We start from the raw sequence: 27843 nt of genomic DNA on the forward strand, positions 1-27843 counted from the left end.
CGAAATCCCCAAAAAGGCCAGCGCCGGCAATTGGTTTGTTGACAACAGCTTAACATGCGGCGGTGTGGTGGTGGTGGTCTTTGTTTGCTGCTCCGTAAACAAACCGCCAGCAGCATACCGTTACGATACCGTTTCGAGGTCTTACGGGGTGGCTGTTTCCTGGTTGTTGTTGCCGCGGCTGCGGCCCCTTTAATAATTCTAACGACATGCGCCACTGATGATCACACTTTGCCGAAAACACTGCGTAGTTTACCCGTTTCGCGTAGGGGTTTCGCTATTTTGTTTTCTCGAGCATCGGTAAACAGCCGTGAAGCGTGGATTATAGAGCAGGCCGACGGGCCGCTTAATTTGCCGCCATTTGCGCCGTGACACAGGTGGGAAAGGGACACAGGCGGCAGACAGAATGTTGTTGGCCGATTGCTGGAGTGATGAAAGCCCTGTGCCAGCATTCGGCTGTTCGGAAATTCATTCCCGCCAAACGGAAATGCAGGGGCGCATAAATATTGACATTCACGTCTTTTAAGAAACGTCTTTCCGAGGGCCTTGGGTAATGATCTCGGCCACCCAACGCCACCTACCCAAATTGGACTAACTCACTCACGGGTAATCATAAAGTCAAATGAGAGTGAAGAGAGTGCCCCGTGCGGCAGTCGCTTTGTCACCCTGTTACAGCTCATTTCGAAGTTGGCAGGGCCCCTGGCGAGGTTCTTCGGGGGAGCGTCTCACTTGAACAAACCGACAAACGGCTCAACTGGCCTTCCGACTGGGCTCCGATAACGATCCATACGTGCTCAGGATGAGCTACCGAGCCCAGCCCATGTTGTAACGGCCAGTCGCCGTAGCCAGTACAAGTTGCCACTATCAAAAGTCGATACGCCAGGCGAGCGATATCGGTGTCGACCGGGAGCATAGTTTGAAAACTACAGCCCTATGCTCCGGCCACGCGAGCTACTGACCGACATTGGCCCGAGGGGAATTACCGTTCCCGATAAACAAACGCCAGCAATAAATAGTAATTAAACTTAATTTACTTGTTTTCGGATGCACGACAGTGCCGCGGACCGGGAGCACCGTTGCCCGTGCGGCCATAACGAGCGGTTATGCGACGTTGTCTTCCCTCGTGGCGGGGCCAAAGGATGACCGTTTGGTATAATTTAACGGAGCGATATGTGTACCTTTCCACTCACCCCGAGCTCCTCGAGCGCACGGTACGGTGGTCTGCCTTATGTCTCTGCGCGGCCTGGTGCCTTCTTGGACTCGTTGGTGTTCTGCTGCCACAGCGCTGAGTAGCTCGTCTCGAGGTGCCACCAACGCAACATGCTGTTGCGCTGCTGCTGCTGCTGGTGATGCTTCGATTTAATTAAAACTTATCGTCCTCGTGCTCCGATGGATTTTGTTCCGTGTCCACGGTGTCCGTGTTGGGCGTGTTGGGCGGTGATGGGAAAATAATTGCCCAACCACTTTGCACTTGCACCGCCGGCGCACTGTGCCGATGATTGGCCAAAAGTGATGATTTTTCTTCATCAAATAATTGTTAGTAGCAGCATTAGGGGGGTAAAGTTTGTCCCGTTGAGCCACGGAGAACACGGAGCAAGCCCCGCGGAAAGCAGCAGTGCTGCTAGGGAGGTCTTGAAAGGTATTCAATATTATTTTATATCAATTTAGATTGTCTCCTAAATGGTCCGAACGCGTACTTATCTACGTGACGTTCCCCCCTTACATTCCCGTCAATCGTCGGCTGTCCGGCGCGGCATGTCAAGCCATCCCTGTCACGCTATCGTTATGACACAACGTGCACAAGGGTGCAAAGCAAAAAAGAACATTCAAAAGCCAAATCACTCAGCAAAAAAAAACATGCCGACATAAATATGTACAAACATTCCGCACGTTCTGGGCCCGATAAGGCTGGCGACGGGGGCACAACAGCTGATGGCTCCAGCTCCGTGTGGAGTACAACGTATTCAACAGTTTGATGGGTACTTAGTAGATTACCGGCCACTGGATCGCTCACATCTTGGTGTAATGTTGATTTACCGTTTACTTTTTTTGCGTTTAATGACGATCGCACAGATTACGGTCAGACCGAGCGGAGTGTGGCATAATCAGAGGGCCCATGATTTAATGATTTAACATTATCGCTTGATTCGTACTCACTTACCTATTTCTCCGGTGAAGTACTTTTTAATTCGTACAGAGCTTACACGTTGACGAAAAATACAAACCCCGGTCGATGATTAATTATATTTTATTATTGTTTAGTGTTTCCATTTGAACAGAGAATTGCGTGTTGGTTCCAAATTGGTTAGAGACTCGTGAGAAGTGATAGAAGTGTGAACTTAACGTGCCAAACAGCTAGACTATAGGTGCGAAGTGAATAGGTAAAGTGTGCCCGGGTGTGTTTGTGTGTGCGTGTTGTGTAATACAGAGCCCCGTAGCCTTGGCCCGTTGCATCCCAGGTCCGCATCAAGATGAGCTCGGCTCAGGATCGCAGAGCATCGTTCGCTCGACGTGCGGAGAGTTTAATGGAAAAGGTGAGTAAATTAACGGGTAAACTAGGCGCACCTCTACAGTAGAGTGCGTAAGTCGGCTAGGTTAGTAAATCAGCACCAATAACGGGCAAACACCCGGCCGCTCTAAAAATCGCCTAAACCATACCCATTCGGACTGCGGCCCAAATTTAAGACCTCCAGCACGTGTTCGATTAATGGCGGCCTTAACAGGTAAGAATTTTGAGCGGTTTCTCCTCGCGAAGCGGGGCATCGGTTTATTTACGAGACAACCTTTCAAACACCGGTAGGCCGGTGATATATTTTCCCGTTCGATTCCCCAGCGCTAAGGATCATGCAGGATCGACGGATCGACAAAGGCGGTCGGCAAATTGGCGCTCCGTTAAGTGGCCATCCGTTCGATCGCGGAGGACGTTGATTGATGGAGTCGTTAAATGGTATTCAAAATGTTTACTTCCACCCTGAGGCCATGCGCTTCGCAAGGAAAAACGGGGAAACTTAGGAACGAGCACTAGGGCGCGACGTTTTGAAAAATTTCCCAAATTTTCCCAGCAGCTTTAAGGTGCTCACCAAAGCACCATTGGTAATTGGATTGAATGTGTGCTTCGTTTGCGCGGCCAAAGCAACCTCAGACGACGGAGCACGGAGCCGTTTGAAGCGTCTTCACTTACGAACGGCCCACAAGAAAATGGCAAAATCGCTTTAAATGGTGGGTATGGTAAGAAGCAACCAATCTAACCGATGGCTTAAATTGTCATCAGCTTGACATGACCCTGCCCAATCTTTACCGGATTAGGTTTTGGGGAGTGTAATTATTTTGGAGTTTGTAGAAATTTGCCTGTGATAGCTGTGGTTGTGGGGCTGATGTGACCTAACAGCTTACCGGTTACGTTGGCTTTAGAGTCAACTGCGCCAAAACGGTGATAGAATAATATTTTTGGACCAGCTGTACGACATCCTGTAAGCACTGGCGGATGTTTATTCGAACACTTCTTTCTGCGGACGCTCTGTAAACAGTTCCATCACAAGCAATCACAGCAGGCTACTTTACAAATTGCCTTCATTCAGCCCCATTGTCAATGCCAACCATTTCAATGTCACTGTTGTCGCGGTCCCCGAAAATGAAATGGTCGTATGGTTGTTGCGGATAGATGCCTAGATCTGCCAAACTTTCTTTTCAAAACTCTTTACGTCCCAAGTGTTTGGGAAGAAGCAAAAGCAGTTTTCAGTTAATAAAAACGATAGCCATCAATTGTGGGCTACAGAAGCTTTTTGACCCCCGCACGAAGCTTAAGGATCCGCCAGTTTCGGATTGCGTGTGCTGAAAGTGAACTCACCGGAAAACGAAATGTACACCAAGCAATCCAACATAATTCCGGGCGTATGACTATGGCGTGCCCAAGAATTGCCGAGGTACAAAATTGAGTGACGGTGGTTAAATCTTCCTGCGTGTTGGGGCTTCCGTTGGCTCCTCTGGGAGAGGCCTCTGAACGCTCGTAGCCGCGAGCTCACACCGAGGAATTAATCATTGTCATTGGAGTGCTCGGTGGCAACGCGGTGGTGTCCGTTACGACGTTACGGTGTCCTTGGTGCGTGAGCAAAGAAACAGGTGTTGGCGATGCCGTGTGAGAAATGGGATCGGCATCGTCTCGGTTCTCGGCGTTTTGACGGCAAGATGAATGCGTTTTTTTTCTAATTTGAAACAATGTAGTCGAGGAGCCTGTGATGGGAAATTTTGTTTTGCAGGATAAACATTTTGACCACAATTTCGGCTTTTAGAGGCGTGGACTTTCATTAAACAATTATGATAATTGTTAAGTATTGATATTTGTACTTTATTTCTAATCATGTTTTCAATTTTTAGATATGCGAACCCATTAGTCTTCAAAACGGATAGAGTCATCATGTTTAAATTACACCAATGATCGTTCGTTATCTACTTGTTTTGATATTGTGAAATCTATTTCCCATGTAACGCTAACGCAATCAAAGTGTCCCTGATTTCGACAGTCTTAAGCCATAGCTTGCTTATCAGTGCCAGTGAGCCAGTTGACTGTCGTTTTAAAAAGAAGTTAAAACTGGTGTTTCGTCCTTGGGGGCACGGGTTGGCGATTGTGAGTGATAAAACACACGATATCGAGGCTGATGGATTAGGCAGCGTTTCCGATAAGCGCGCCGGCAAACTAATTACTCGCAATTACGGACCACCGACCGCCATCCGTCCAAATTGATCCAATTTCAAACCCTGACCGGCTAGAAACTGTGCGAAGTGCATTCGATGCGGCAAATCGATCATTTCACGACCCTCTGCGAAGAGCTGCACGCTGCGAAACGATGCACTAAATTACGGGTGCGATCGGGACGAGCCTTGCGGGGCGGCCCGAGGAAGTGAGCGAGAGACGTCCCGATCTTGTAATTGACACTGCGAAGTACGGGGGTGGTCGGTGGGCCGATGGGTGACCGTTAATTGAAAAGGCAAACGGCGAACAATTGCTCGGCCGTGGCCACGAGCATGTCGAGCCCTCGAAATGGGTGTGCTACCGCCGCGCTGACCGCACCTAACCTCAATTGGACGCATCGCTAGCTCGCACACACACACACACGCGCATCCGGAGACGAACGATAACGACATTTGCGGCACGTGGGTTAATAAGTAGTGAAGCCGAATTTTAACGGTTTTTTTGCGGCTCTTGTTATTGATGCGACCTACGCGTGTTAGTATCTGTATGGTTTTATGCTCGTATGTGTACAATAGAGTCGCCTTCCTACTTATTGGCCCGCCTCTTATAAACCCATCTTCCCAGATGGCTCTGGCTGGAGCGAGAGCACGATGCTTGATCACTCGGATCTGACCGCATGTTTGCATAAAAAAAACAAATAAAAAGGAGTTTATTACCATAAGTTCGGTCTCTTTCTCGCTCACGCGCGCGTGTAGGCGCGCCTTCAGGGTCGTGCACTCTGTTGCGTTTGCGTATCGGTCGCGCACTGCGCATCAGCTGCGACGTGCCTCCAAGGCGCGTACATGGCGGGGCGGATCACCGTGCGAGGAGATCGCCCGGCTTGATGGGTTAATTATTTTTAGCGGCCGGGCAAATGGGCCCCACGGGGGGGCACCGAAGGAGACTGCCCGGCGGCGGACCGGCTGGCGGGGGTGTTATTTATCTTTTCTCCGCCCGCAAACACGAGCGCGTTTCCTTCTTTACAAGTGAAGCTTAACTGTCACAATTCATTCGCTCCCGTTCCCGACGGCGGCCACCGATGGGATTAATGTTGCAAATTTTTGATGAAAATGTTTAGGCCATGTTTGCGTGTGTGTGTGTGTGTTGGCTTCGCACTAGAGAAGAGGGTCCGGCGGCGTCGTTGTTGTTTGCGGTGCCGTTGATCGTTGATGACGAATGCCGCCGGATGGATCGAGAAGAAGCTGATGATGGTGCGGCGCGAAACTCGTTCGATTCGAAAACATTGAAATTGCTGTTGTTGTGGTTGTTGTTGCTGCTGTGGTTCGGTAGGATTAAATTTAGAAAAAGGTTGCTCCTTCGTGAGCCGATTGTGTCGAAGCGGACGGTGGGCAATAAACCTTCCTTTCTCACGAAGCGAGAATCAGCTTTGCGGTTTTGTTGCTAACATCAAGCGTATTAAGCCATTGTTTATGTTTTGTAAAAATGGATCCGAATTCGGTCGGCTGAAAATAAGTTTACAGACAATTCTTTGATGGATCCGGACAAAGTTGCAAAGCTTATTTACAACATTTAAAGAAATAATTATACATAACTTCCGACTAAACCATTTAATTCATAATATTAAATTTTGTACCATAAACTTAAGGTAAATAAGTACCGCCAAAATTTCTGCTTGCTTATTTGAGTATTTTCAAAGGATTGTCGACATTAAACGCAACCAACATTTGGAGTCCGTATAAACTTTAAGGTGGATGATAAATTCTGCCAGTCCTTTAGCAGCATCTCCAACAAAAGGTTACTCCTTGCAAGGGCGTCCTAACCCATTTGGCTTAACAAACGCGACCCCTGTTCGCCGTTGCTGTGGCCATTTCTCATTCACACACAAACCGTCTCCGGGAACACTGGAAAGGACATTCCGTTTCAGCGGCGGGTCCACCACTTGGAGATGAAAAGCGAAAACCTCCGCTTCCCACTGACTGCAACACACACAACAAATTACCCAAAACACCAAGGCCACGGAACGAGGGTGCGAGGGCCAAAGGGCTCACTCGTGTTACGGTTTTGCATACTTTAGGCTGTGTCCTCGCCGTGCTTAGAGCCGTGTCTTGTTTAGCGACAGTGGCCACTTACGGCTGTTCAAAGGGCGCGGTGCGCTGTTGCTGTGTTTCAAACGCTCTGACACCAAGCTCTGACGTCACAGGACAACAGGACCTGACGAAGAACGCACGGTCTCCGTCTACCGACCGGGTTGCCTCGCCCTTACACGTTACTATCCTTTTCTCACCCGAGCCGCCGGGTGTCGGGGTACGGGGGTATAAGTTGCGCCATCTTTCACCCCGAGTATCGCCACCGACCACCGGGTTGGATGCATGAATTGTTAACACCATTCGGAAACATCCACCGGCACCGGCAAGGAGGTAAGGTTGCCGCTCTGCCGCTCCCTGTGTTCCAGTGAAACCTCGATACGAGCGGCAATCCCGGGGGCGGCCGCATTCACGGGTGTCACCTTAGGAGCTGCGTTCATAATTCATGAGATTAGAAATAAGTCAGTCAGGCCAGGGCGGTGCGAAAGGAGCCGCAGCCTTGATAATGGAACAACGGCTAAGCTGCTTGTGTGTGTGTGTGCGCGCAGGAGTGGTACTGAACCGAAAGTACTCCATTCTTGCCTTCTTCGGGGTGGAAAAGAATACTCAACTCGCCGGGAACACTTGGATCCGTTTCGAAGGGCCCGGTCGCTTGCCCCGGGGGAGTTCTCGAGCAGCCCAAGGAACTCCTGCAGCCCGTAAAGTGCATTCAGAGGCTCTTGAGACGCTACACGGCGGAGCGCAGCGTGTAAGGTGAGCGCGGCTGGATAATTTGATACTTCTGATCCGTGTTTTCCAACTAACAATCCTACGGGGCAGGAACGTCGTCAAGGGTGAGGCGCGTGGCTATGAAACGGACACCAATACCTAACGAAGTACCGAGTTGCAAGTTGTTGACTTGCTTTCGTTGCGACAGGTAACGCAAATGGAGTTTTGCCGAGAATTGTTTCATTGCGAACAATTGACGTGGCTGTTACCGGTAAGGAGTCCTCTCCATGGCAGCTCATCTTGCCCAGTCGGGATGGTACCTGACGAGCGTATTCAACTACAGACGCCAATGCCATCCTCCAGTGTCATGGGGTAATGAGTTGCGAGCGTCAATCAGACTTTTCTTGTTCTTCTCGGGCCGCGTGAAAGGGCAGAGGTTGAGTAAATGAATCTTTCTTCTTTTACCATTCGAAGGAGTTCTCCTTTGGAACGGGAACTAGCTTGAGGATTGGCAGGTTTTCAATATGGAAATGTTTTGTGGTGCCCGCTTATCCTTGGCATTCTGGCTAAACAATAGTGATGGTTCGACCAGGCGTATCATTCACAATACATGTTAAATGCCTGCTCTCGATAAGCCACCAAAGTCCGTGCTTCGTTGTCCTATCCACTCCGCTTATCGGAAGTGTGCACTGTTGTTACTTCCCTTTTGGTTCTTCCCGTTATCTCTCCGGCCAACAATATCCTGCACAACCTGAGTGTCAGCACACAGGCACACAGGCCAGCCAGGCCGGTCGTGTGGTGAATGAAAAAAGTCGGTTGCATTTGCATTCGGTTGACAGGAAGATACTTCCGCTTCGCCCGGGTTCCCGCTACTTCTGCCATTCCGTCTGCCAATCGCTACCGAATGGCGTCGTTTGGAATGTGCCCACCCCACCCACAGCGGGTGGGTTGGGGGCGAAAGGTTAACGAACGACGCAATACCACTCCCCGGTGGGTGAAGTTTTCCCGCCCGGAGTACGAGCCCGCTATTCCTGGCAGTTTTCCTACGGGAACGCTACACGGTCGCCCCCCACGGCGTGTGTGTGTGTGTGTTGGTGTGTTTTAGTGTCGATCGTGTGTGTATGCGTGTGTCTCTTTGTTTTTCGATGTGTTCCTATTTTTCCCGCTTTCCCTTTTCTGTTTTCTTTGTTTGTGTGTGCGCGCGGAATGGGCGCCTCCTTTCAGGGCACTCACCAAGAGCGGTCGCGAGCGCGGTTTGTTAGCTTTTCCCTTTCGTTACTCAATCCATCACGCGACGCCGTGACCCTCACCGCTTTTCCGCTTTTCACTGCACTTTCGTTTGTGTTTGGCCTTCGCTCACTTTATTGCTCCGTTTTCCTCCGTGGCGGACACGATGATGATAAACAAACCCCACCACGGCTGGTGAGTGGCCGTGCGTCACTCACGCGCTTTTATTGCGAGCTCCTGAAAAGGAGCGCAGGAAAACACAGGCCCAGGGCGGGCGCGCGAAAGAGAGAGAGAAGGCGTTCGGGAAAGGTATGACGTACTCGCGGGAGCTGCTGCCGGGAGTTCCGTCATCATCTGGAGCAGGCGCTGCACTATGGGGAAAAGGCGGAAAAGGCAACTTTTTAAAATTTGAATTTTTTATCTTCCATGTTGCGTACATTTCGAGAATTCATCTGTCAAAGTCGAAAGAGTGATAAAAGTTAGTCTTTAAAAACTAGACACAGTTCACAAGTTCTGCAACGGTAATGTACCTATGTTGTACATAATTAGAAAGGTTAGGATCTTTTTTTAATACGAAAAAATAAAATATTCACGTTTGGCATTGCTTGTAAATTTTTTCGGGTTTGGAAACTACGAAAAAAAAAACAGTTTATCAACTTTGGTAATGCGACCACATTTTGGCGGGGCCTTGCGCAACTCAACTAGGCGTTACAATTAAGATTTAAGTAATTTTAAATTATTTCCATTAAGTTTTGCATCCGTCTCGATCCGTCCGTGTCCGCTTGGCCTTCTTTTAAGAAAACACTTCCTGATGCAAAAGGAGGCGCCTGGTCCTTATGCAGTCTATGAAATGGCCATGCTTGAACGCGTGTATTGCAATTTAAAAAGTTTAATTTAATCAAAACACATGCAAAGAAAACAAAACCGTTATGAAAAGTCCGTAGATTCTTCCCAAAACCAAACATGTTCGCCTGACCCATACAAAGGCCCCACTGTGCGCTGGTTCCACACTGACGCACCGACGATAACCGAGATCCAGCTACCCAACACAACGATGACGACAAAAAGGCCCCGTTGAGTCCTCCCGGTGGCGGGGGTCAGTCGTCGCTTATCGAGGGCTGATGGCGCATCAGTTTACCTTCGACGGTTGACCGAACCAGGCAGCTCGCTGACGCAGCGTTGTCGACCATTTTCCAGTGTGTACCTCCAGCGGGTGTGTCTGTGTTGTGTGTGTGTGCAGAGAACAACCCCCCAGCAGGAGCAGCAGAAGCAGGTCAGAAGCTAGGTCGCGCGCGGTATTGCGTTGCGGGTGCGTGCGGCGTCATTGTGGAAGCTGTAGAAGTGTTGCGCAAAAACACCGCCCGCAGCGGGAGACCGGAAATTCGGTCAACCCTATCGGGGGTGGCGAGGTGCGCGAAAATGTGTCTGACATGCGAGTGAGCCTGTTGTTTTTGGCGCACAACATTCGGAGGACTCCGTTTTTTCGGTTTTGCGACTTCCGAGAAACTCGAGCGAAGTGAAGTGTGTGTGCAGTGAAGTGTGCACGGTAGGACAATGTTCACGAGCTCCCCCCCGCAGGTAGGGGGCTCCTGAATGTTGTGCTGTTCACATTGGTCACATTGTTGTAGAAAAAAAAACGCTTGTTTCAGCCCCCGAATTTCCCCCGAAAACCTTCGAATAATATCTCTCATCACACAAAGATCGATTCCTAATTGCGTAGCGAGTTCAGGATAAAAGTTCCGGAAGAGCAGCGGTAGCAGCAGCAGCAGCAGCGTCACCGACAGCCGTATGTGGCGGGTATCGGAAAGAAACGGATGAGCAGATAATACAATCAGTGTGTGCCGAGATCAGTAGAGTGTCGTAGCGTAACGCAAACCAACACGGCGCGGCGACTGCGAAACAAAACCGAAGACCTGCGGTAGCACCGAAAACGGATAACTGGGCCACGGGGAAGGAACGAAACTACACGAGATTCACTCGAGATCGGTCGCGAGATGGAAACCCCGAAGTCGAACGACACGTCGGCAGGAGCAGGCTCACCGTCGGCAAAATCCGTGCACGTACGTATCGTTAGCTGATAGCCACAGGATGTGTGATGGGCACAAAACGAACAAACAAGGACCTAGCGCTGTCAATGCCCTCGTCGCTGCGCTGCGTCGTTTGTGATGGTTTGTCTCCTTCCCGGTGCGCTCGAAGGACAAATGGTGCGGACGATGGAACAGAAGGTCCTTGTCACACGGGCGGCACTGGGTGACGCGAGCGTTTAGTTTGGTTTCTGTTTTTTTTTGTTTCTTTACCCAACTCTCACCTCGAAGAGCGAATATGGATGCTTAAAGAGTCCAGCGTCGTGGTGGAGTTCTGAAATTTTGGATTTTGTATTTTCATCACCGAAAACATCCCACACGATGTCGTAGTGAAGCGTTTTACACCCCTCGAAACCACAGCCCCGGGGGGGCCCGGAAAAAGAAAACGAGGCGGAGCACAATAAACACAACACACTTTTCGTCCTCTCCGCCACCTATCGGAGCGGGTTCCGTGGGGGTGCGGACATCCTTTTCCTTTTCACCAGAAACCCGGAAACCACTTCGCTCCACACACACACACACACACACACACACACATACATACCGTTAACCCGGCATTCATTTCTTCTGCGACACTCGAGACTTTTGCCCGAAGCTCAAGGAGACCCGGTGCGGAAGACTCAAAGGAGTTGTTTTTTTTCGCTCCACAAAAAATTATGTAATTTTAATGTACTCTCTCCCTGCTTCCTGGGACACGGGATATGATATCAGTAGGTGCCTGGTGTCGCTGCCAAGAAGGCATGGATAAAGATTGTCTCAAAACTCCCGATCCCGACCGAAACCGAGTCCCAACACACAGATTGCGATCGATTAATCAAATATCCAGTGGCTGAAACCGGATAACCTCCGGCCGGCTGAGTGCTGAGGCTGCTTCCGCTTTTCGCCATCTTCCGGTACGTCGTTTTCTGTAGGTTCTGATTGCTCCAGAACCTCCAGCACGACTGATGATGATAAATGATGACGGGCGGGCGGGCGGGCACGGGGAGCATAAATATGCCTCTCTCAATGCTTCGCGTCTCGTCTGCCGCCCGCTATCCCCGGCTAGGCCATTCAAATGAGAGCATAGAAATTGAAACTCATAATGCACCCGGGCCGCACACCGGGAATGTGGGTCGCCCCGTGCGATGATGGCAACTTTTATGCCAGTCCCGGCAGTTGCCCGGACCTGGGGGCCGGGAAGCCGGGGAAAATAATCAACAAAAGCCCCCCGAGCGAATCGATGCTGGTCGCAGGCCGACGTCGGTTTTACCGACGCTGCAACTTCAGCTCTCGATTGTCGTCGGGAGGACGCTCAACTTTTCTTTCGCAAAAAAAAAAACAGAAATGGCAGAAACAAATATCCTTCCACGGGACGGCCCATTGACGAGAGCCCATTTTCGGCCTGGCGACACAATCCGCCGAGGGCGGGTTTTGTGGGTTGAATTATTGACACGCGTGTCCCGGTTTGTGAGTGCGTGTCATCGGTTCCGATGTAGCGATGATAGATAGGATCATATTCTTTTACCTTATTCAATACCGAATCGATTATCCGGAATCGAATGCGCTGCTCTACCACTACGCCACCGATAAATAGGACCACCCGGTTGAGGAAAGTCTTGCGAACGCCACGTAGCAGTGACAGTGTTGTTGGCCGTTGCGTATTTACATGCGTTCGAAAGTAATTAAAATGTGTACCTTTTTTATTGAGTGCCCTCTGAAAATGGGACATTAAATTCGAATGATGAACCATTATCGGGTGGGAACCATTTTGCACATCCGTGTCATTTAATTAATACTTCAACCGTGTCCTTAGCGCCCGGGCAACCCGTTCCGTTCCGTCGAATGTGTGCTGTGAAAGCACTTCCACCCTGATGAACCTTCGCGCTGATGGAGGCGCATGGTGCCGTCTGCTCGTTAACGTACACGAATAATATGGTGGCTCTCCGAAGCTGGCGGAGCGATACAGAGAGAGAGAGAGGTAGAGTGGTTGCCTGTTGTTGGATCGATAAAGCGCATGATGAGAAGGTTATCCGGCAGAAGATATGTCTATTATTGCCCATATCAGTCGAACGATTGGATCGGCTATCCGGGCGCTGTTTATGCGAAAGCCCCATTCCGGTCCGGTGTACAATTAAACTGCACTTTGGACCCGACGCACGGAACATCTTTAAGAAACCATCCCCCGAGGGCCGACAGGGCCTTGCAGCTCGGAAGTGGACCAATCTCCGGTGGGCTACGGTGCGGGTGAAAAGTTTCGGTTGATGCCTCTCGCCGTGTTAATTCATTCCATCCTGCCATGCTCAACCGGCTTCCGTCGCTTCCGGGTGGATGGCAGCTGACGGCTTGCGAGCTTCGAGTCCGGTGCCGCTTACACCGACACGAGGAAAGCGATCCCGACGAAATGCTTTTAAGAAAAGAAACAATTTAAATGTTGCCCATTCTTCCCGTTGTTAAGATTCTACGTGACCAGAGTGTACGGTCGGTCTAAGGCCAAAGTGCCTGAAGGGCGCTCCTTTGTGTAGGGCTGAGTTGGAAAGCGGCTCAGGACGCCGTTCTCTTAAGGGCTTCCAGCGCGCGAAACGACGTTAGTCTTTCATCAGCATAATAATTTAAGGAAAAACATACCACAATAACCTTGAACCGTTCCTGTGAACGACGTCAGAAGCATCCGGCAGCGCGTCGTTCACAAGTGCGATCAATATTCGGTCATGGATCAACATCAAGATGGATGGCCAGCGACTACTAAAATCGGTGATAATGTTCTTCACAATGAAGATAAAGATGCTGCTTCACCTGCCACGTTCGGTGGGCTCCGGCAGCGTCCTTTCAGCATCGGGAAGGCTAGGGAATATTTCGAAACCCGGCACAACCGGCACCGGCGTTGACAGGTTCGTAAAGAACGCCTTATCTAGTGACTGCGAAAGCCCAATTTCTGCCAATCGATCGAATGATGTTGGCTTGAAATCACGTTCCGGCCCAGCATCCAGTGGCAGGGGCGCCGTCAATTCGATTCTGCCACACGAAAAACGAGCATTTCGATCTCGATATGCGAACGTGGCCGGTATGCTAAGTATGGCCGAGGCACGGCTGGCATCTGGTGCGAAGGCACAAGGGCGGTCAAAGTAAATTTACGCGTACAAGCACGGTACCGCCTTCTCGGAAGCTGCGCTGAAACAGTAAGCCTCACGGATTCAGGTTCAGGAAATGGGCATCGAAGGGGAGCGAAATTGGAGTCATGTAAAAAGAAGCTTCAGCGGAGCATGAGCCGGCCACCATCATCCTTACGAGTCCGGGTCCGGGTATGGAACCGATTGACGCTTGAGGGAATTAAGATGTAAGGAACAAATGAGTGCTGGGGATTGTCGGAGAGCCTCATAAACTGGACGCATACTGGAAAGCTGTTTGCCACTGTGTGAAGATTCGGCGCCTCTCGCACTCTTTCTCTATCTCTGTGGCCCTGACGTGACGTCATTATCACAGACCGACCGACACAGGAAGCGATGGAAAGTATCGATGGAGGTCAGTTTGTTTATTTGTCCAGCCCCGGCTTTGAAACTTAATATCGCGTTTGAGTGCACCGAGAGTAATCAAAACGATTGCATCACCGGGAAAGAAACCTTTATTTAAGTCAGGGAGTGGGTTATTGGTCCATTTGAAGCATTGGCGGTGGAAATACGGACCAGGGAGCGGCGCCATTTATTTTTTCCTATGCTTTCAGTTTTGTGCCGGTTCAGGTCGATAGGACTCGGATGAAAAGTTCAGTTTCTTTTTTCAATTATTCCTCTTCGCTGATTGCTTTCTGAAACTTTGTACCGATTTGAGCGTTTATTTGTATTTACTATCGGACAGTTACTTTCAAGCACCGCTTTATCGCTAGTTGATTTACTACGTTAAGCACCTTAAGCGTATGTGTGTCTATTGAGTAATTTATTTAAGGATTTGGCGACAGCTAACCACATTGATGAGGTTATTCCAATGTTTCGATTGAATTGGAAGATCGATTGGTCGGGCACTTAAGGAATTACTATCGTTGCGTCGCTTGCTATCTTGAGGTCGAGAGCTAAATGCAATTATTTTGTATCACACAAAAGTGCAACTCAAGTGGCAAACATCAGTTTTGCTATCTACGTTTACTTTTTAAATATTATTCAATCGATTCCTTCTTTGAAGAGCAGAGCAGGAAACTTTGAACTGATTGTAAAAAGTACATTCTTTAGTAAGACACAAGCATTGACGATAATATCAAATGCTTTATTTAGCTTAATAAAACGGGAAACTTGTAATGGCTTCCAAGTCCTGCTTAACTCATCGTCTTTTTCGAAAAGTTTATCCAACTCCATCCATCTATCCATCGATTGACCTTGTGAACGTTTTCGGATACACCATTAAACATGTACGAATATTATCCAACTTTTATCCACTAGACCGTAAAAAGCCGAACCAGAAACTGATGGTTAACGTATCGATTTTCGATACGACCATGATAGTGCCACTATCAGTGACCCTCAATATCTCCATCAAAAGTCCTCCAAGCCGTTTATGCATGCCGGAAAGTTTGACCGTTTTCCACGATGGATAATTGATTAATCCCACCGCCTGATGAAGGTTGCATCGATGAGTGATGGTTAAATGTCCCGCCGGGGCTCCGGGATCCACAGCCTTGTTTTGAGCGCACACAAAACGATCGCTGGTTTTGTGGCGAGTTTTGTGTGATCAAGGCACTCCTTGCTACTAACTCGGGTTCGAATCGATTTTGGATCATATTCCGTTGTGCCGATGATGCCATGTGCTGCGAATCGCTACTTTTTTAATGGTTTACGTCACCGGCTAGCAATGGGAATGTTGAATCGAACGCGGCGCCCAGTTTGTAGTACAAAGTAAAGGTTTGGCGATACACAGCAGCATGTAAGCATGTAAATATACAAACCGCGAAGGCCAATGGGGACGAGCGTCGAGAAAGCGTCCGTTAATTTTCAGGGCGTTCGAGCGCCGAACCAATCACTCTCTAGAAATCGAATCGATTCCGATCGCATCCGATTTGCTTGCCACGTGACGAGAGACACGCCGGGGCCGATGGATGGCCGGACGCCGGGACGGCGGGACCGGCGTCAATAATTTCCAATTGGTTCTATATGTGCGCCTCATTTCGTCCGAAGCAGATTGTTCGCTCTCTCGCACAAACTTTCATCATCGAACCCATAACCCAGACCAGACACCAGACATTGAATCGTTTTGTGGTTTGATGGGCAACGATTCGCGCCCGGAATGGTCAGTGTTTGCTTAGCAAGCGTTGCAGGCGGTCATCAAAGGCAGAGTCCATATTTTTGGCAGACCAGCTCGTAACGATATCATATCGGGGAACATATTTTGCTGAAGGCACCACAAGTGACCGGAACTGGTTTACCCAAATCTAGTACAGAGTGAACGAGTACCGTGTTTTCTTAAAGTGCTTTTCTGTGCCCGTACGCTGAAACTGCTCCAAGACATCGCACTCGAGGCGAAACTCCACTCCAAATCGCACGGCGCTGCGATACATAATTGTGCGCTGTTGGTGTTCACCAACATCAATCTTCATCGACGGCGGCCATGAAATAATTGCTTTCGTTGCGCGGCTTTCGCGATATGATTTATCGGTTTTTTTTTCTCGTTACCTCCCCTAACGAAGACATTAGGCGTGGCTGTCGCCCAGAAAAGTGAAGATATTACTTTACCACCCGCTGGTGCTGGTCGTCGTCACGCATAAATTCGATGCCCCAAAGCGAATAATCGTGTTTACTTTCCGCGTGGTGGCGTATGTGTCGTCGGGAAATGGGTTTATTTTATGGATTTTCGTTCGATGGACACAGGACAAAGTGCGTAGAGGTTACCAGTAACGGGGTGCGGTTAGAACGTGAAACCCTTCGCCCTTGAAAACGAAAAGGAAGTGTTACCCAAAGGAAGCTGATTTGAAATGCAATTTTGCCAATCCCAGTGATCGAATGCAGTGTTTGAACAAAATGGTGGCAGGAGCATATCCACCGGACAACCAGCGGAGTCTGAAGATAACTGGTTGACACCAGTGGAAGCCTTCGGATAGGAGTTGGCTTGTGCCGGACTTGGGCGGATCTCGCGTTCGCTTCGCATGGAGCACGAAGCGATCTAATTTAAAAGCAATTATCTTCAATTGAACACTTCATTGCAACGCACATGCCCGAGCCAAACGAGTTACTAAGGCTCGCTGCTCCTGACAAGCTGCTCGATGGAAATGTGTGTAAAATATCTCACAGACACAGAGCGAATCGATCGTAGCAAGCCGCCTCTTGATTGAAAAGTGATCGAAAAAAGAATGGCTTGTATAATTTGCTTAGAAAGCATGGCCCTATCGAGTGAAAATGCTGCTTGATGTGATGTAGTGAAACAATATAAACTCCAATTGAATACAGGATTTTATTGAATTCGAAAATTAAATTCACAACATGCATGATTTTGCATAGAAAACATAAATCTGATATAAAGCGTTTGTTTCTACAAAATTGCATACATAATCAAGTAGAAGACATGCCAATTAACTAAAATGGCTTTAAACAAAATAAGCACAAGTTTAAGCACCGAACTTCTGTAAGATGGAACTGCTCGTTCAATCTAATGTGATGAAAGCACTCCTAATCACCCGTTGGCGTAGTAATTTTCTCTCCCAACATAATGGCTCTTTTATCCGGTTTCAACGCAATTTTCGCCTCCACCTAGTGTGTTGATCCGGTTCTTTTAAAAGGATAAGCCCCCCTTCGCAAGTAATCGTTGTTGAGGCCACCGGCACACAGATTTATCGCTCCATTAGCTTCCAATTAGCAGTTGCGTGTGCGTGAGAAGTTTCCTGGAAATCTCAACTGTTGCCTCCGGGCGGCCTTGCACTCTTTAAAGCTTTGGAGCGTATCGTAAGATTTCCGGGCGAAACCCCGGGTGCGAGTAGGGCAAAGTTTTCCGAATCCTTCCAACTGCCGTGCCGCAAAGGAGCCACCGGCGAGTCGGATGTAGCAAATTGACAACACAAAAACTCGTGTATCACGCACGGTTGTAGCAGGACAAAAATAGGAGCACAAAAACGGTACTGAAAATAATAAGATGCCCACTTTACCGCACCCCGTACGCCTCTTCCGGTTGGTCGGGCGCGTGAAGCGTGAAATAAAGGCACAAAAAAAAAAAAATCGAAACAGAAAGACGTCGTTGGCCGGCTTTTCCGTTGGGAAAATTCCATATGCCCCGTGGGGGTGACGGCACGTAATTCAGTGACTTTTAATAGAAGCGCTTGAAAAAACGAAAGAATGCCCGGAGTCGATCGCGTGCCAAAGAGCCACGGGAGCGAAGGACCTGCTCAATAAGTGGCCACTTGTTGACAAGGAGTTGTTGATGAGGGACAGACCACTTGAAGCGGGGAGTTGGGTAAGCGAGAAAGAGCAGACGGCACAGTTCACGCCTTGGCAGTGCGCGTCGACAGTCGACAGGATGACGGTTTACCCGGGAGCCAGGACATCGATTGGGAACCGATTGGCCGGCCACTGCGTCGCCGCCGCGGCCGTCGCCGTCGAGTGGATCGAGCCCGTGACGTCCTTTGGGGTGGGTGTTGTTTGCACTGTGGATGTAAAATATTAGCTTTGGAGTGCGGCAATCGTGCCCGGGCTAAAGGGTTTTAGATATTCCGGCTTTCAGTGCTGTCAATATTCGAAGTGAAGAAGGGGCCAGTATTTGAAGTGTGGGTGAGGGTAGTGGCCAGCGAAAGTAAACAGCAAGCAAGAAAATTGTTACCCAAATAAAAACCTTAATTCCCGCACACGCCACATCACGTGGAGCAGAAGAAAACATTGGAAAAATCACTCGCAACGTGCTGCGTGCAATAGTGCGACAATGAACAAAAAAATGAAGACTCCACAAATGTAACTACAAATTATGTAAATTCTTAATATGCCATAGTTTGTTCGGTGAATGTGATTGGTATTGGTATTCGAGGAAACCATGCGTAGGTTGCTGTGATCGTGCTGTGATAGTTGTGAAAAACACAAATATTGGACCCAGTGAAAAAGTTATCGCTACTAAATTTTGGTACTTCAAAACCATCACAGACACCACAGTTCCGCGCCAGAAAGCCAAGTGGAAGTGAATGTCAAAAACGACACCCAAAAGGTGATTAGTAAGCGTGAGTCTACGTTTGAGGTGATCTTGCGAACAGAAGACCGACCCAGCCACGGCCCTGGCGTAGCAGTGGGCGAACGGAACGGAAGCCCGAACCAGCACACACGCCCGGGAGCACATTCTTCGCAAACCTCCTCGCAACAGCATCAAGCATCGGTCCCAAATTTATGCTTCCAAATGGGACGCCGGGTAAATTCTGTGAAACACACGAACCCATAGCATAAAAAGAAAATGTTTTACACTTTAGGTCCGGCTCGGCGTTTCGAAAGAGTAAAACATTTACATTACACACACACAAGAAAAAAAAATCCCCACATTTTCCCCGCTTCTGTATGTGTATGTGTGTGTGTCTGTGTGTGTGTATGTGGTTTAGTTCGTAAAACATTATACGACGCGAAACGCCCGGTCCAAGAGAGCCTACTGCGCTGTATCGCGTCACGACCGGGCTGATACAAAGGAGCCCATGCTGATTGCAAACATAACCTAAAAACGGCCGTCGTTCGGAAACGTTTTGTTCGCATGTCCTTTTTTGCTGTTCCGTTTCGCGTTGTGCCGTAGCCTTAGTTCCCAGCCGGGATAAGCTTGATTTGGATCATTGATTATTCATTCGCTATTTCGACGGAATTTGCTTCGCCGCACAAAGAGGCACCGGGAGCTGGGATATGAATCGGATTGTTCGGGGAAAAGGTAGGAATATGTGTGCGCGTGCGCGCGCTGCGATCATACTTCCGTCGATCGCCGTCAGCCCGAGCCGGGGTTGCAACCGGGGTTGAATTTTTCATACACATTCCCGACATACACTCAAGCTCTGCGAAACTGCCCGTGGCGGTTCGACTCACGAAAAGTTCCCTGTTCCACGCGAAGAAAACGCCGTTTGGGTGGAATTAAGTGCCACTTCCAGTTCGACATGTCGCGCAAGGGGATGCTCCCAAGTGGGCTCCATTTCAGGGCCTGCGGTATTGTTAAACAGAAATCTTTCCCAGGAATTATATTTCGTTGTTTGTTTTCGCTTTCACCGGAGTATCGCGCGTCGAGTTGTTATTGAAAGTGGAATTTATGTTTGCCAAATTATCCCAGGCCGCCGGCCATTCCAGGTGGATCGAGAGAGTGCATCCGAAGAAACAAACGAATTAAGTAGGAAAAATTGGCAAGCCGCAGGGCCCACGACTGTCTGAAGCAGAGCGTGAGAAATGGGCAAACTTTGGCCTCATATTCCAACTTTGACCCGTGTGTGGTTCTCGTTTCGAAGTTTCCCCTTTGTTTCGCTTTTCAGGTGGCATTTAATTTGATTGTTTTCTTTTGTGTTTGTGGGGATAGAAAATGTAAAAGCCCCCCCGAACGATGAGTTTCATGTACGTGGTGTTACATATTTTGATTTGTCCTTTTTAGCGAAGGTAGCCCGCAGGTCCTGGGACTTTAATTGAAATTTGGTTTTATTTCAGATTTTTACTATTTTGCTGTTCGTTGTTGTTTGCTGTTAGCTGTATTTGCGAATTTGTCATGTTGCACTATTTATTTACACATTCTTCTTTAAATTTTGTTTTACAGCGATATGCAGTCAATACGGAGAAAAGTGGGGAGATCATCGTCACAGTGCAGGTAAACATTTCTTAGAAATACTATCAAGTAATTCATAACTTCTAATAACTTCACCATGACACATTTGACCGAGCGATTTGATCACATAATAAAAAGGCGCAAAACTTTGAAAACTGAGCGAAGTGAAGTAAATTGAGTTGTTTTGGCACACCATTAATATTCCGCGCATTTCAAACCCTTCAAACGTATCCACTAACCGTTTCGTATGGCCCGCAAACGCATAACATACCATCCGGTGCACCATAATTCAATGAGCGTTAATGGTGGATCCAAACAACCAAAAGTACTTCCAAAAACCACTTCGCCACCTTTCGGGGTAGTGAAAATTAGTTCTCACGCCCTACCGGGTACCGGTTCCGGCAAGCCTGCATCATAAAGTCCATCTCGGACGTGGTGTCGGACTGGTGCCGCCCGAACCCGACAGTAGCTTTAACTTCTTGACCGTTTTTCTTCGTTCGAGAAAGTTTTCCGAGGAAAGTTGGTGAAAACTTTTCTCCGAACCCCGGCCCGGGGTGCCGGCAAATAACGGTGTGGGTGCCTATGTTTATTGTGTTTTTCCATTCCAAAGCCAGCGACAGTTGTTTCGGGTTGGTCCGCGTGCCACAGGACTAGTTCGATATGGTGCAGGCAAAATACCATCCGGAAGATGAAAGTTCGTTCAAATGAATAAACTTATCCGGCAGCTTCGTGCCACCACGCTACTCCTGGGTCACTCCTGGGCGGAACTTTCAGTTGTTGTCGTGTGAGAAAATTCGAATCGAAGAATTCCTCAACATCGTCGCATATCGTCGGTTCGGTGGGCGTCTTTTCGTTCCACCGAAGACTCTGCACTGTTTGGCATTCACGCTCACCGCCGGCCTTTATCCTTCCACAGGGCGATCTGTCGCAGCAGGAGAAGCGGGCCGTCTTCCTCACCGTGCACGATCTGGGAACAAACCGTAAGTGGGACACCGTCCCAGCGCCATGAGGATCCTGGAAAAGGGGGAAAGAAAATTGATACGCAAACTTTTCTCATATTTCTCGGCTCCAGATTCCTCGTTCGAAGAGTTCGTCAACAGTGCGTGCATGATCGAAATCAAAGAACGGTCGTGCTTCATCCACATCGATGTGCCCGGCCATGCGGATAATGCACCCAATTTGGCAGACACGTAAGTATTGGCACCGACTGGCAACGGGCACTGTAAATAAGGGGCCTTTCGGCGGACAAATTAGCTAATTAGCAGCCCGATGTCGGAGCAAATTTTGCACCGACTTGAAACGTGAGGCACCAGGAGTCTCCATCAAGGTCCTTGCGGTGAATTAAAAATCCAATTAAATATATCAAAGGGGTATTTGTGTGAATTAAACCTTAGATACTGAAACGAAAAGTACGAATAAAAACGAAAATGAGGAATATTTTGGCCCCATCAGGTATCGTACTTTAACAGCTGAATAAGTTCTAGAACGAAGCACCAGGCGTCTCCACGATGAGTTCTCTATTTAGACTGTAATTATTTGTATTTAAATCAACGAAACTATTATCGTTTCCACTTCGACTGAAAATATTTATCTCAAATGAAAAACATTATAATGCTTTTTGAAAAAGCTAATCGCGTATTGTTAGATAGACACAAAGTACCAGGTGATTCCATTCTGACAAGTCTGGATGCAAGTAGTTGACTGTTGTCGGAGCTTGCGCTTTGAATCGGATATAATCCTTCGAGTGGTGAATGCATCCTCTTCAGGACTGGAAAGCGCTATGCAAAAACCGCCCAAAATGCATTCCACACCGAATTGCGGCCACATAATTCATTCCGGTTTCATCCATCTTTCCGTGTGACACGGGAACCCGCTGGGGTTCCACTGTTAAAGCTTTTCCCATCGCGAGATTAAGGTGAAAAGTGTCACGGTTCTCACCGGAGCTCCGGCGGAGTGTGACATTCTGTGGCTGGGCACTAAACTTTTGTGCCTGGGAACTAACCATCCATCGTCCGTCCGTTACGCTTTCCCGCAGGTTCCAGTTCCCATCGTTGCAGCTGCTGGGCGAGGAGCTGGTCACGGTGCTGGACTTCCTGCACGTGAAGTACGTGATCGGCGTTGGCGAAGGGGCGGGAGCGAACGTGCTGGCGCGCTTCGGACTCGCCCACCCGTCCCGCTGTCTCGGGCTGATCCTGATCAACGTCACCGGCTCGGCCGCCTCCGTGCTGGACGTGTTCAAGACGAAGTTCATCTCGTGGAAGGGTGACGAGGTCGGCCAGTCCGCGGAGGACTTTCTGCTTTACCACAAGTTTGGCTACGTAAGTAAACAGCGCTCCGACGTTCGTGGGGACGGCACACGAATTAGGCACACATTACCTTAAACCCGTTCTTATTGTCGTCGCGCACCGAAGCGCTGGATTCGGCGACCACATACTGTTTCGGTTTTTGGCACCAAAGCAAGCACCCCTCGAGATCGGCTTTCTATGTTGCCACTACGACCCGCCGACGAAGCCGGGCTTTTTGGTGTCTAGTTTCGATGTGGATAAACTTGTGCCGTGTAAACCAAAGTCACCCTTTTCCCGATTCCACAAATGTTGCGACACTGGCATGTGTGTCACCCGCTCCGATGTGTCACCCGCTGCATTCCGTTCAGGGTGTGTTCTAATTTCAAGCTCCAACACCCTTAGGGTGTTCCACAGAATGTCCGCATTATGATTTGATCGATTGCGTTCCTCGTTCGCCCGAGCCTGGGAGGGCGCTGAGGAGTTGGCTCCCTCGTGGGCCCTCCGCCGGGAGGTTTTCTCATTTGCATTCCGGATGATGGCTAAATTGTCAGTGCCAAAAGGAGGCTTCCGTTCATTGGGCTCGGACGCCATGCGCCGACATGTCATTATCAGTGCGCGCCCGTGAGCAGAAATGATAAACCGACACCGTTGTTCTCATCACCGACAACATCACGGCACGGCACGGCTCTAAAAGCGAAACAAACATCAAATTAAACATGCATTCTTTCTCTCTTTTCTTTCTCTTCCATTTTGAACGGCAAATCCGTGGTTTGGTGGGGCGTGGTCCTGCTCCATGTTGCTCCATTGTTTTGGTTGTTGTACTTTTGTTCTGTCCATTTTTATCATTTTCAAAAATTAATCCACGCGTCAACTCGTTTCGATTTCGGTTCGTTTCGTTTGTGTTTTTTTTTCTATTCCATTCCGCCCGGGTCGGCCCGATTACATTTAATTGGAATAACTCGTGCCACCACCACCATCATCGGGGTGGCCCACCACAAACCGTTATAAACTTCTGCATCGCTACCGTTTCTTTTTCGTTTTGTTTCGTTTTTTCCCCCTTCTCTCCGATGGGATCGGAACTTTGTGCTGAATTGGCATTTAAACATTAAAAACCCTCCACACTGAACAACGGATTACAAACGCGGATTACACAAACACGCGCATTAAACGCCAACAAACGCCGCACATCCAACGCATCTCTGCATCCTGTGGCCGTTTGCTTGTTTGTGTGTTGTGGTTCCGGCGAACCAGGTCTTCTCGGAGGTATTTAGAGCAGTGTTTAGTGTTTCCTAGTGTTTTCAGTGCTTGCTTGAACCCTTTTTAGGCTTGCTCTACACGTGGTGCTGGACGCTTCCTTTCTTCACCGTTGAAACTCAAAATTCTGCTCGTTTGTTACTTCTAATTGGCAGTAGCTCTCGTACTACTGATTTGTACATTTTCCCCTTTCTTCCCCTTCTCGCTGTGACTCGAAAACCTCGATCGATGTGGTTGTTGTATACGATGTTGAATGTTGATCATTGCGACAAACCATCCTGCCGATCGCTGTACATAATGGGCGTACCATACCACTCACTTCCTTCGTCACGTTCTCTATTCATCTTTCTTCCACTCTCCTATTTTTGGTTCAAATTAATTCAATTACATTTCTGGATTAATTGTTCATTCGTGCATTAATCTTTCGACACTTTCACATCTCCATCACAACCCATGTTGAGCCGACTAATCACCACAATTTGGTAGGGTTTTCTGGAGTTCATGTCATCGTAATAGAAGGAAGAAGTTTGCAAAATACACTTGCAACAACTAGTACTTTAGAAGAAGTCATTATCACTCACATCAATAAAAAATGTCTAAACCAACAGAGTATAGCCGAAGCGTCAGAAAACACAAACTGTATCGATCATTGTTTCATTATATGATCCGGATATGCAGAAGGAGTGTGGAAGAAACTAAGAAAGAAGAATTGTTGGGCAATTCGGACTCGCAACTTCAACACGTACCGTTTCACTCATTCTAAATTTATTTTGGTTCTATTACATTGGCTGGATCGGACTTTTGCACTTGGAGTTGAAACTGGCTGACCGAAGTTCGTTTGTTTCCTGTGTCCTGTGTACAGCTCATTACCTCATTTTCTAATCACACATAAATGTACAGTGATCGTTCATTGAACAATTGGCAAACGAAAAATCCAAAAGTTTCAAGCATTTCCACTTCCTGTGTACATTCTGAAGCGAAATGCGTTAGAACACGCATCGCGAACCGGTGCTCCTTAGCATCGACGAACGGGACGATCGGTCAGCTAGAGGGCCATGTTCCCCGGTGTGTAACTGTTCTTCCCGTTGACTGACACCGCTTCCGTTCGTTACGTGTGTGTGTGTGTGCCACACGCGCCCGCGTGCTGTAGCTAGCAAAAGCTGCTTCTGCAGGCGGACTAACAACGCGAACCTCGATTACCACGATCGTCCCGAACGCTCTAACGTATTCTTTTCCCATTCCCGTATCTCCGAACACCGAACACAGCAACTGGTGGGCGATAATCCGGATAAGGAGAAAATTGTGGCCGAATTCCAGAGCCGCCTGCACAGCTCGCTGAACAGCAAAAACATTAAGCAATACGTCAAAGCATTTATGTCGTAAGTTCCCGTGTGTGCCGCGAGGTTTTCCCCCGGAACTCAGGTTGCGGTTCTTTCCCTGTCGCAGGCGCAAAGATTTACCACTGAAGAACTGCAAGCTGGACATGCTGCTGATCACCGGTGTGATGTCTCCTTACGCGAGCGTCGTCGAGAAGCTGTACAAGGATCTGAACAAGGAGAAGGTTACCCTGCTGAAGGTGGAACGGGCGGGCGATGTGCTCGCGGATGCGGTAAGCATCGCGGAATGGGTGATCTCCGGTTCGAGTAGCACACTGATTCAGTGCCGTTTTCCATTCTCTCCCGCAGCCCGCCAAGGTGGCCCAATCGATCCTGCTGTTCTGCAAGGGCCAGGGTCTGCTGACGTCGGTGGCGATGCCGGGCGTGGACCGTAACCGGGCGTTCTCGACGAGTTCCGGTGGCTCGAACGAGGGTGCCGCCGGACCGAGGCGCCTCTCCCGGGGCATGTCGATGGAAGACTACGACAAGCCCAACATCAGACGGCTCAGCGTCACGATCAACGAGCAGCTGCCACCGATCAAGAAGTAGATCGTTTCCGAAAGCGGCACGTCGGTGGTATTTGTGGGAGTAGTAGTAAACGATTTGTAGCCTCATTCGGACGGAGCAGACGGACGGAGCGGAACGATGGGGCGCTTTTTTCCACCGGTCGGTCGGTGCTTTCATCTGGTGCCGGTTTGGTATCGCAAAATTGCCGGCAGGACCGCATTAAACCAATCCGTGGCGCACGAGCACGAACAAGAAGACGGTGTTGATCCCAAATATCAATCCCTTTCGAATTTTCTACACCCGAAACAAGGAACCTGAACCACCCATTACGACCCAACCCGGGTTGCAGTATAAGCCCGCCCCGTCAACCCGCCAAACCAATTCTATTTCTCTACATCTGCTGGATGGACATTTTTCAGAAGAGGAACAGAAACCGGTATCGTTTCGCCATCTAAATTATTAGTCGCTGGGCCTCAGAAAGTGCACAGCGAAGTGGCACAATTCAACAACAACAACTAAAACGCAACCGAAATCAGATGCAAATCGTTGTTTACGTTCGACAACGTGACCGTGAAAAAAAACGTGACCAACATTGTGGTGGGTCGGCGGGCGCATTCACGTACCACAGTTGTAGCAATAGCCAAACCAAACCGAAAGGCCACCTATCTCTTTTCGTGTGTGGAACTGTATCATTTATCAGAGCCTATATACAAACACGTGCACTCGTAATCATAATGACGGAAGCATATATATACAGAGATATTTAAATGGGCCACACTCATCAGTGGCGTCAACGGTGAGCATTAACGAGCAACAGAAGTTTTCAGAAGCAACATCGCGCCGGACCGGGAGGTGTGTATTAATTAGTAGATCTTGTTGTTGGATCGATCCGTTCGGGCAGCATAAATTAACGAGAACAAACACGGGAAGAAAAAGCGTAAACCTATACATAAATATATATACACAAAAACCTATATTTTATCTCTTTTTACATGGCGGAAGACACGGTGACGCATTGGCGGCGATGCTCTAGAGATCTGTTTTCCTCACGACCGAACGATTGGCGCACGAATTGGCGACAGTAAAAGAAAAAAGCAAAAAAAAGAACGAGAATCAATTTGGGTGAATATACAAACGTTAACCACGTCTCTTAAAGCAAACAAATAAACCGCGCGCTGCATTAAGTATAGAGTATGCCAATAAACACAAACCTTGTATGCCAATATTAGTAGCTGAACGTAATAAGTAGATTGCAAAAATGAAGTTATTCCCTTCACACAACAAAGTAACAAAAAATGCGCTAAAAGGTAAAAACCAATACAAGCCTAAATAGAAGCCTCTCGCTCTGATATTAGTGCGCAAAGTGTGCGCCGGACACGCAAAAACCCTTCCGTGGGTGGTAGCGTGGCCACGACCCGAGAGTGGCAGCTTCGAGTTCTAGTAGTTCTATAGCTTCGCGATCGCGATTGCGGAAGCTGGCGGACCGGCGCCAGCGAGCCACAGTGTTCTACTTGGTCTTAATTATCTCAGATCCGGTACCTCCGCTTCGGCCAACTGACCAAAAATGGTGGCAGATACATACAAGAAGGCATGATTACTAGGAGATTGCGTTCGGTAGACGTTTTGCATGCGCCGGCAAAAGTAATTTATATTTAATGAAAAACAAACCACAGCAGCAGGGACGTGACGAAACGAGCGACAAAGCGACGACGGACGTGTGACAATGAGGCGTGCGAAAGTGGGAAACTGGGACCCCGCAGCCCAATCCCGCTTTTGTGCGCTTTCGGTGAGTTGGCAAACTCCAGCGATCAATCAGACATCTTAACATGTAACAAAATCGACTTTCTAAAGCAAATAAAGGATCTTATATAGTGAATATAGTTGAAAGATATCGCACAAAAGGGGTTTTCGTAATGATAATTTCTTCAA

At 48.7% G+C, this 27843-nt stretch overlaps 1 protein-coding gene across 6 annotated transcripts; it reads left to right on the forward strand.

Moving 5' to 3' along the window:
• Nucleotides 1–2287: 2287 nt before the first annotated feature.
• Nucleotides 2288–27803, forward strand: LOC128274385 (uncharacterized protein ZK1073.1). 6 transcript variants are annotated; one of them, XM_053012573.1, is made up of 11 exons: nucleotides 2288–2535; nucleotides 13292–13297; nucleotides 18456–18472; nucleotides 20484–20534; nucleotides 21409–21472; nucleotides 21565–21682; nucleotides 22528–22814; nucleotides 24593–24597; nucleotides 25298–25410; nucleotides 25478–25640; nucleotides 25717–27803. In XM_053012573.1, exons 1-11 carry the CDS (start codon nucleotides 2469–2471, stop codon nucleotides 25954–25956), a joined length of 1131 nt encoding a protein of 376 aa, XP_052868533.1. In that variant the 5' UTR covers nucleotides 2288–2468; the 3' UTR covers nucleotides 25957–27803. The 6 variants fall into 6 exon arrangements, with proteins under 6 accessions (XP_052868533.1, XP_052868530.1, XP_052868528.1 ...); XM_053012570.1 differs by lacking the exons at nucleotides 13292–13297; nucleotides 18456–18472 and having other exon boundaries at nucleotides 2288–2531; XM_053012569.1 differs by lacking the exons at nucleotides 2288–2535; nucleotides 13292–13297; nucleotides 18456–18472; nucleotides 24593–24597 and adding exons at nucleotides 10482–10766; nucleotides 24029–24040 and having other exon boundaries at nucleotides 22528–22810.
• The last annotated feature ends 40 nt before the right edge of the window (nucleotides 27804–27843 follow it).

The sequence above is a fragment of the Anopheles cruzii genome, chromosome 3 (genome assembly GCF_943734635.1).
Source record: "Anopheles cruzii chromosome 3, idAnoCruzAS_RS32_06, whole genome shotgun sequence".
Lineage (NCBI taxonomy): Eukaryota > Metazoa > Arthropoda > Insecta > Diptera > Culicidae > Anopheles > Anopheles cruzii.